The sequence below is a fragment of the Triticum dicoccoides genome, chromosome 4B (genome assembly GCF_002162155.2).
Source record: "Triticum dicoccoides isolate Atlit2015 ecotype Zavitan chromosome 4B, WEW_v2.0, whole genome shotgun sequence".
Taxonomy (NCBI): Eukaryota; Viridiplantae; Streptophyta; class Magnoliopsida; order Poales; family Poaceae; genus Triticum; species Triticum dicoccoides.
In genome coordinates, this window is record NC_041387.1 from 592,930,372 (window position 1) to 592,940,422 (window position 10,051).

The window sequence follows — 10,051 nt, forward strand, 5'->3', positions numbered from 1 at the left end:
AATTTTGGGCTAACTTGCTTAAAATTAAGGAGATTTTTTACAAATTTGTTAAGAAAAAGGTGGGGGGTGGGAGAAATACTAGGTTTTGGAAAGATTCATGGGTTGATGATAAACCTTTGAGAGAGGCTTACCCAAGATTGTATGATATATGCTTTGACCACATCATTACCGTGGAAGAGGCCATATAGAAAGGGTGGCATGGGTATAAATTTAGAAGGAAATTGCATGGGGAGACTTTGGGGCTTTGGAACTGTCTCAAAAAGAGATGTGAGGAAATTCAAATGAAGGAGGGGGCAGACAAAGTTCTTTGGACCCTCACTGCTGATCATAAGTTCTCTGTAGGATCCTTATATAGGAAATTGATAGCTGTTGGGATGAAATTCCCACAGAAATACTTATGGAAGACCAAGTTGCCCGCAAAACTGAAGGTGTTTTTATGGTTGGTTAATAAAAAAGTATTCTAACTAGAGATGTGCTGCTTAAAAAAGCCTGGAAAGGTGGAAAAGAGTGTGTTCTGTGTGGAAAAGATGAATCGGTTGATCATTTATTTTTTTCTTGCTCTGCTGCTTCATTGTTGTGGAGTTTGGTCAGATGTGTGTGTGGGTTTAAAACTGTTCCATCAAATGTAAAAGATTGTTTTGGGGAATGGATTAGGAAATTTAATAAAGATGATAAGAAAATGGTTCTGGTGGGGATTTCAGCCCTGCTTTGGGCAATTTGGAAAAGCAGGAATGCAATTGTCTTTGAAAATAAAAGGATAAATGATCCTTTATATATTGTCAAACTAATGTGCAGGTGGTTAACTGGCTGGTCCATTCTGCCGATAAAGGAGTCGCCAAAAAAAACGCTGGAGCTGGGAGCAAGGGTGCTAGAACAGGCATCAAATGAGGTATTCATAGCCAAGCAAGGGTGGAGGATCAACGTAGCAAGATTGGAATGAAGGTTTCTCTTGCGGTGGTGAACCTGATGTTTGCTGTTCCTGTAGATAGGATCCTTAGGTTCCTTGTGCTGCTTTTGCTTTTGATGTAATGGTTATCAGTGTAATGGTGATCAAGGCAGATTGTGCTTTGTGGTAGCTGGTGAATTTAGGGCTTCGTTTGGGTGGCCGGCCTGTGTTGGCCGTTTGGGATGCTCTACGGTCATGTTGGCTTCGTTTCGATCCTTTCTTTTCTGTTTGAACTCGTTTGTAGAACTCAGTGGTTTTCAGTAATGAAAATCGGAAGGGGCAAGCCCTTCTTTGATAAAAAAATATATGGCGATTTGTGGAGAGAAGCATCAGCATAGAAGAGGGAGCACCCATCCGAGTACGACTGGACTACAAGAGGAGGACTAGACCATTGAAGGGCTAGCAACACTCCTCATTATTGCATGAATCTCCACTAATAACATACCCATTATGACTAGTCTTAAAGTTGAATGATCAGTTCTAAGAGCATCTGCAGTCGAACTTGGCAAATTCAAACCTCAAACGCATGCGGACGCGGCCGAACACATCCGTGAACACTGACTGGTCACTCCTCAAATAATGCATTAACATCTTGATACCTCAAACCCATATTATTACATGCAACGCAGCGAGCGAAGCTCGTCCGGCTCCGCCGTGCCCATGGTCGGCGGCCGGCTACGCTCCCCAGAGTGTTGGTCAGGTCGCCGACAAAGTAGAGTAAGGCATGGGAGACGAGCCGGCTCACGGGACTCAAGGTGCCGATGTCTCCCATGCTCTACTCTTCCTCGTTAGAGCCCAGAACCCGAACGGTGCCGATGATCTTTAGGTTGATCATAGATCTGTCCTGAGACGAGCCGGCAACATCCACCACGACACGAGTGATGCGTTCAAACTAGTGCACCATACGGGGCGCCGGAGAATGCGACTCCGCCTCGCTGACGTCCACCGCCGTGAGGGTTGCCGCCGCCTCACCGGAAGGAGTCTGCGCGCTGCCGTGCACGGGCCTCCCCCCAGGAGTGGTGGAGCGCAAGCCGGACGGTCATCTCCTCCTCGGAGCCGCATGGGATGAGCTCGGGGTCGACAGATCTGGAGGTGAAAGACTCGAATCCGCTGCCTGCCATGGCGGAGACGGCCCGAGATCGTCGGAGGTGTGTTTGGGTGGCAGAGGGGAGTGGAGTGAAGTGGTTAGGGTTTGGTCCGGCGAGCGGATGAGAAGGAATATATATGGGGTCGGGTGGACCAGCGTGGGCCGGGACGATGTGGCGGGCGCGCCAAGCCGCGCCGGGGCGCCCTCATATCCGCTCCATATTTGAGCAGGATATGAGGGGTGCTGATCAGTCCGGACGTTTGTGACCCGTTTTGAGGCGACCGTGTGGGTTGAAATTTTGTGACCGGACGGCCCATCCAAACGTATGGGACGGGTTTGGGACGCCCGGTAGATGCCTGAGAAATTATTTTTGGAGTGATTGTGTCGTCCTTGATTAATTTCTAGCGACTGTCCTCGTCTTGTACACAAAGTTGTTGCAACGTCGTGTGAAGTGAAGCTCGAGACGACACACATCAGTGGTCGCTTTCTTTTAACTTCCTTCCACTGCAAGGAAAACAAGAGCCGTGCCATGTGATTACTGATGATCACCCGGCTCGATGCTTGGATTAAAAAACCACGATGCATGGCCCATGGAGTGTTGCAGAACATTCCGGCGATAAACAACAAGCCAGGTCAATGTTTGTACAGCACATCATTCAGAACGACACCTGGTTAGGCAGATCCATGGCCTATGCACTCCATAATTAAGAAAGAGCAAATTGTCCAGTCAGTGTGACCAACGCATTATCTCGCGTACGCTCTGGCGCACGGAGAGCAGGTGAATATGCCGGAGGAGCGAATGCACCAATCGATTGAGATATATACAGCGAATACATATTTGATTTGATCGGATGGTCCTGATTCCTGATATGTTGATTGACTACGATGTTCTGTAAATTATCCGGATACGGCCAAAATTCGTACGAAAAAGGGGTTTACAATTGTAAGGGAAAGATCGAAATGAGGTGATTTGATTAGTGGGGAACGGCGGCCAGGTCACGAGGGACGAGCTCCACTCTTATACTAATGCGGTGCGTATGATAGTCTAGTGGGGTTGATTAGACAAAGAGAGGCGATGATTACGTCGCGCGCGAGGCAGATTCGGCCGGACCAATACTTGATTAACGCGCTGATTGATCATGACTGTGACCGCGCAACCGACGTAGTCTTTGGATTTGCAAATCACTTGAACTGACACTCGATCATCGCTGAACACTGCAATTGTCGAGAGTGAAAAGAGACGTGGTGCATGCATCTAGTACTGAACACTTGCATGTGTATGTTTTTTTGAGAAGTTTGGATTGCTTATATGACAAGAATTTGATAATTCATGCCCGAACCACGGCACTGCCTTCCCTGGTTCACAACGAAATAATGGATCCTATATATATACACCTAAATAGTTGATTTTCACTATCTTTATTATCGTAACATGTGTATATGCCATCTCATCAAAGGCCCCATCATAATGGGTATGTGAAAAAGTTTTAGGAGATCTCATGCACACATTTCATCTCATCACACATGTCACCTCATCGAAGGTCCATTCAACATGCATGAAACTGTTTTTTTTATTACATTATGTCACTTACATTGGAACAATATTTTAAATACACAATAATTAAATACAATATACAATGTATATCTAAAATTTTAGTTCATATGTTATTAATTTAACTATTCATGTTTCATACAATCAAATAACTCAAAGTATATTGCAATAGTCGGTTCTTGTGGCAACGTTTAAGGTATCATCTGATTTGATAAATAGTGATGCGCATGATTGATAGAAGAGGCTCGGGTAGACCCATATGTGTGCCGGCGGCCAGTCACGGTCATGGGAGATGAGCGCAGACCATGGCGAATCGTAGCACTTGTCGCGGCCGGACCCTGGTGCGAACGCGTGGAAGGGCGGCCGTCTTCCAAAGTCGTAATACATGGACGACACGAGCAAGTAGACTCGGTTGGCCACCACCCCGCAGCGTGCCGCATCGGCGCATGCCATTGCACTTCTCCCGGGGCAGTCCACGAACAAGCTGTACTCCCCGATGTTGTCCAGCTCCTCCCACGTCATCGTCGCCATGTCGAGGGCGTACACGCTCACCTTCTGCACTCTTGGCCCGATGCCCGTGCGGGTCTCGAGGGGGGTCGGGGGATCCGTCATAATCAGCAGGAGGAGCAGCCGTTCGCCGGCGGCTACTAGGCGGGGTCCGTACCGTAAACGGTCGAATGTGGCGGCGGCGTCCGGGTCCGGAAGGCCGGTTGTGGGCAGCAACTGGACCGCATGGGACGAATGGCGTGGAGCATTGACATCGAGGCGAAACTCCAGCAGCTCCGCTCGGTGGGTGACGCCAAGGACGCGGCCGTGGAATTCGATCACGGTTGAGAGAAAGGAGGCGCCACGGGGAAGGCGGTGGGGCGTCCACTGAGGGTCGGGGTTTAGGGTCGGGAAGCGGAGTGAGTCGAATCTGTGGTCGCGGGTGTGGAAGAGCAGCAGGTGGGTTGGGGTGAGGGATGCGTAGTGGTAAGCGAAGCCGTCAGGCAGCGGGACGGCGAGGCGCTCGGCGCCGGTGAAGGCGTCGACGACAAGGAGCTTGCTACGCTCTCCGTGATACCCCCTTTTGAGAAGGATGAGGTGGCCGCGGGACGTGGATGTTGGAAACCCGACCGCGGCCCACGCTCAGGAGGAGAACCACCTGGACCGGTTCCTGCGGTGACCACGACGCCCACGCTCGAGCACTCGCCCACGACTCCACGCACGGCGTGATCGCCGCTTATCCTGTATAGTCTGTTGTAACTATCGTAGCGTAGGAGGTGTGCATCTGTTGTATTTAAACCCATGAGCTCTTGAGATGGAATATACAAGCGATTCCACAATCCAACTTGGTATCAGATATTCTCTCTCTCGCTTCCGCAATGAGCATCCGAAGCCCTCTTCGTCGCACTCGCTCCTTCGGGGATGCCGACGCCGAGTTCATCCTCCCCTGCGTCACCCCCGGCCCTGCGCCGGCTGCCCCTGCTGCACCGGCTCCCGTCGCCGCGGCGCCTCGCCGCGCCGCGCCCGCCCCCGCGTCTCCTAACGCGCGCGTTCTCCGTCGCCCCGGCGCCCCTCCGTGTCGTGCGCCCCCTCGCCGACGCCCTCGCCATCGCGCCTCCGCCTCTCCAGGTTCCTGCGGTCCCTCCTCCCTCCATGCACCACATCAACATCTCTTCGTTCATCCCCTTCAAGCTCAGCATCGACAGGGACAGCTACTCGAAGTGGCGCCAGCTCTTCTGGTTCGTCATGTGCAAGTACCACGTCGAAGAGCACGTCCTCGAGGAGGCCGACCCGTTGCATGAGGACGCCGTGTGGCGCAACGACGACATCACGCTGGTGCTGTGGATCTACGCCACCATCTCCTATGAGCTGTACGACGTCATCCAGTCGCCCGAGTCCACGGCGTACCACCTCTGGCAGCAGCTGGAGGTCTTCTTCCGCGACAACGCCGCCGGGCGCGCCGTCCACATCGGCGCCGAGTTCCGCGCCACCATCCAAGGCGACATGTCCGTCGCCCAGTACTGCCGCCGTCTCCAGCAGCTCGCGTCCGCCCTGGCCGATGTCGACGAGCCGGTCACCGACCGCTCGCTCACTCTGCAGCTGGTGTGTGGGCTGAGCCGGCGCTTCCAGACGATGGCCACCCTGCTGCCCATGGAGCAACCCTTCCCCACCTTCGTGCAGGCGCGGTCTCGGCTTCTTCTGGAGGAAATCAACATCACCGAGCGCGAACGGACGGCCGGCGCCACGGCCCTCGCCGTCAACCACGGTGGTCCCTCTGGTGATCGTCCGCCTCCGTCCTCCCCGTCTGACAGGGGCAAGGCGCCCGCCTCCGGGAGTCCCTCCGCTGACCGTGGCCGTGGACGCGGCCGTGGGCGCGGTCGCGACCGCGGCACCCCCGGCGCCTCGTCCAGCTCCAACACTGGGCGCGGCCAGCCCAGCCCGCAACCCTGGATGGGGTACTTTGCCCCCCTGGGGCTCGCCGGCACCATCTCCTCAGCAGTGGCGCTCCCCCTGGGTACCACCCAATGCCGCGGGCGTCCTCGGTCCGTGCCCGCCCGCTCCCCAGCAGGCGTACCAGGTGGCCGGGCCGTCCTCCTCCACGCCGCAGTGGGACCAGCAGGGCATGATGGCCCACGCCTTCGCCAACCTTCAGCTGCAGCAGCCTCCCAGCAGCTCGGAGTGGCTCATGGACACGGGGGCCACCAGCCACATCGCCGGCTTGTCGGGTAACCTCACCAAACTCATCTCCTCTTCAGCGCATCGTGCTCTTCCTATAACTGTTGGTGATGGCTCGACAATCCCCGTAGTTGCTACCGGCTCCACTACTCTCTCCCCCCACCCCTTCCACCTCCATGATATCTTAATTTCCCCGCAAATTATCCGCAACTTAATTTTTGTCCGTCGCTTTACTAAAGATAATTGGTGTATTGTGTCTTTTGACCCGTTTGGCTTCTCTGTGAAGGACATGGCAACGGGGAAACTTCTCATGAGGTCCAATAGCTCCGGCGACCTCTACCCGTTTCTCCCACAACATGGAGGTCCTCTGGCGTTCTCCGTTTCAAGCACCGGCGATCTTTGGCACTTACGGTTGGGGCACCCTAGTCGTGCCTCCCTTTCCGCCTTAGCAAATAACTTCTTTAGTTCATGTAATAAAAATGTGCCAGACTCCTCCATGTGTGGTTCTTGTAAGCTTGGAAAGCATACACGTTTGCCGTTTTCGCAATCCACTTCATTTACTACTGCTCCTTTCCAACTTATTCACTGTGATTTGTGGACGTCCCCAATATGCTCCTTTTCTGGTTATCAATATTACCTCGTCGTCTTAGATGACTTCACCCACTACTCTTGGGTTTTTCCATTACGCAACAAGTCTGACCCGAGTGCCACACTTCAACGTTTTTTCGCTTACATCTCCACCCAATATAACGCCTCTATTAAATGTTTGCAGTGTGACAATGGTGGCGAATTTCTCTCCTTCTCTCTCCGGGATCACTTCTCGCGTCTCGGTGTGGTCTTCCGACTCTCCTGTCCCCACACTTCACCACAGAACGGCAAAGCCGAGCGCCTCTTACGCACCACCAACGACGTGCTCCGCACTCTTCTAGTTCACGCGCACATGCCACCCGAATATTGGGTTGAGGCCCTCCACACTGCCAACCATCTCATCAACCGGCGCCCTTCCTCCACCATCACCAAACTCACCCCTTACTTCCTCCTACACGGGCAGCACCCCTCCTACGACCACTTGCGCGTTTTTGGGTGTCTCTGCTTCCCAAACCTCACTCACCAAACACCACATAAGTTAGCGCCCCGTTCCACTCCCTGTGTCCTCCTTGGGTATCCCTTGGAACACAAGGGTTATCGCTGCCTCGATCTCCATAGCCGTCGTGTTCACATCTCCCGTCATGTCATATTTGACGAGCGCACCTTCCCTTTTGCCACACTTGCCGCAACAAAAAACCCTCCAATCCCTGCCGCAGAAAATCCGGCGCCCCTGCTAGCACACCAGATCCTACCTACCTCGTACCGGGCCCCCGCATCCTCTCCGGGATCAGCGCGGGCGGGGCCGCACCTGCCGCCCTCGCCTGCTGTGCCCGATCCGCGCCCGGATCCTGTCCACACGCCCGCAGCCCTTCCCGAGCCGCCAGCTGGCGCCCCAGACCCACCTGCCTCCCCACGCACGCCCGTACCCCCGCGTCTCGACACCCCGCGACCTCGTGCTCCACCCACGCCCGCTCCACGCCAGCCTCACCCTGGCCCCGCCACTACCTCGCCCGGCACCCATGCAGCCAATCCCGCGGCTCCGTCCCATGCAACCGGCCCCGCCTCCCATGCAACGTCCCCCTCCGCGTGTGCTGCGCCACCTCTCCTACCACCGCGCGCCGTTGCCATTCCTCCTCCTCGCAACCTTCACACGATGCGCACTCGTGGAAAATCTGGGTTTGCACAACCTAAGCCACCCGTTAGCCTCTCTGTCACCTCTGTCAGCCCCATTCCCTCTTCTTACCGTGTAGCACTCAAGGATCCCAATTGGGCCGCCGCCATGTTAGAAGAGTACAATGCGCTGTTGCGGAATGACACATGGTCGTTGGTTTGTCGTCCTGCAGGTGCTAACGTGGTGAGTGGCAAATGGATCTTTCGCCACAAGTTCAACCCCGATGGCTCTCTGGCGCGGTACAAGGCTCGATGGGTTCTCCGAGGCTTCACACAGCAAGCCGGCGTGGACTATGGGGAGACATTCAGCCCCGTCGTCAAGCCGGCCACGATACGCGTCGTCCTCAGCCTCGCCGCCGGCAGCTCATGGCCCATCCATCAACTCGACGTCAAAAATGCCTTCCTCCATGGGCATCTCGCCGAGACGGTCTACAGCTCGCAACCTGCCGGCTTCATCGACTCCTCGCGGCCACGAGACGTGTGTCGTCTCAACAGGTCGCTTTACGGGCTCAAACAGGCACCGCGGGCGTGGTTTGCTCGGTTCACCTCCTACTTGCTCTCCTTGGGGTTTCAGGCTTCCAAAGCCGATTCCTCCTTGTTCTCACTCCACCGTAGCGCTCACACTGCGTACCTGCTGCTATACGTAGATGATATCATCCTCACCGCCACTACGCCCTCCTTCCTACAGTCCATCATCGCCTTCCTTCATCGTGAGTTCGCCATGACGGACATGGGGCCACTTCACCACTTCCTAGGCATTAACGTCCACCATACATCCACTGGCCTCCACCTCTCGCAAGAACAGTACGCGCTCGAGATACTTGATCGCGCGGGTATGCTCAATTGCAAACCCGTGTCCACGCCCGTAGACACCATCGCCAAGCTCTCCGCTGCCGCCGGCCAGCCGTTCCATGATCCTTCCCTCTATCGTAGCTTGGCCGGCGCGCTCCAGTATCTTACCCTCACCCGTCCGGATCTCTCTTACGCCGTTCAACAATGTTGCCTGTTCATGCATGATCCCAGGGATGTTCACTACCAGATGGTGAAGCGGGTGCTCCGCTATGTTCGTGGCACTGCTCACCTCGGCCTGCAGTTCTACCGCACCGCCAGCAGCGACCTGACGGCTTACTCCGACGCGGACTAGGCGGGCTGCCCGGACACCCGCAAGTCCACCTCCGGCTTCGCTGTCTACCTCGGCTCCAACTTGGTGAGTTGGTCGTCGAAACGGCAGAGCACGGTGTCTCGCTCCAGCGCCGAAGCGGAGTACAGGGGGCTCGCCAACGCCGTCGCCGAGGTCAGCTGGCTGCGGCAACTCCTCGCCGAGCTACGTCGCCCACCGTCTCGCGCCACCGTTGTCTACTGCGACAACATCTCCGCCATGTACATGTCAAGCAATCCGGTCCAACATCAGCGTACAAAGCACGTGGAGATCGACCTGCACTTCGTCCGGGAGCGTGTCTCTCTCGGCGAGATTCGTGTTCTTCACGTGCCTACGGCGTCGCAGTACGCTGGCATCTTCACCAAGGGGCTCCCGACAAGCGTGTTCGTCGACTTTCGTTCCAGCCTCAACGTCGGTGAACACCGCGTTTCAGCTGCGGGGGGGTGTTGGAAACCCGACCGCGGCCCACGCTCAGGAGAACCACCTGGACCGGTTCCTGCGGTGACCACGGCGCCCACGCTCGCGCACTCGCCCACGACTCCATGCACGGCGTGATCGCCGCTTATCCTGTATAGTCTGTTGTAACTATCGTAGCGTAGGAGGTGTGCATCTGTTGTATTTAAACCCATGAGCTCTTCAGATGGAATATACAAGCGATTCCACAATCCAACTGTGGAGAGGAGTTTGGATGAGAAGGCGGGCAGTGGCACGGCCACGGGGTCGCCGATCAAGGCAGGGGAGAGGCCGATCAAGCGGGCGGACTCGTCGGTGTACCTTGTGGCTCTGAGCATGAGAGGTGGGATGCGCGGGGCGACGGTGGCGAGGAAGAAGCGCCGCCATGGCCGGCAGGTCCCGGCGAAGGCGGAGAGCGAGCGGAGGCATGGAAAG

General features: G+C 55.6%; 1 protein-coding gene across 1 annotated transcript; it reads right to left on the bottom strand.

Annotated features, from left to right (window-relative positions):
* Positions 1 to 3,738: 3,738 nt before the first annotated feature.
* On the bottom strand, positions 3,739 to 4,874 carry LOC119292856. The gene is made up of 2 exons (XM_037571539.1): positions 4,871 to 4,874; positions 3,739 to 4,712 (listed from the first exon to the last, which is right to left on the bottom strand). Exons 1-2 carry the CDS (start codon positions 4,872 to 4,874, stop codon positions 3,739 to 3,741), a joined length of 978 nt encoding a protein of 325 aa, XP_037427436.1.
* Positions 4,875 to 10,051: the final 5,177 nt, after the last annotated feature.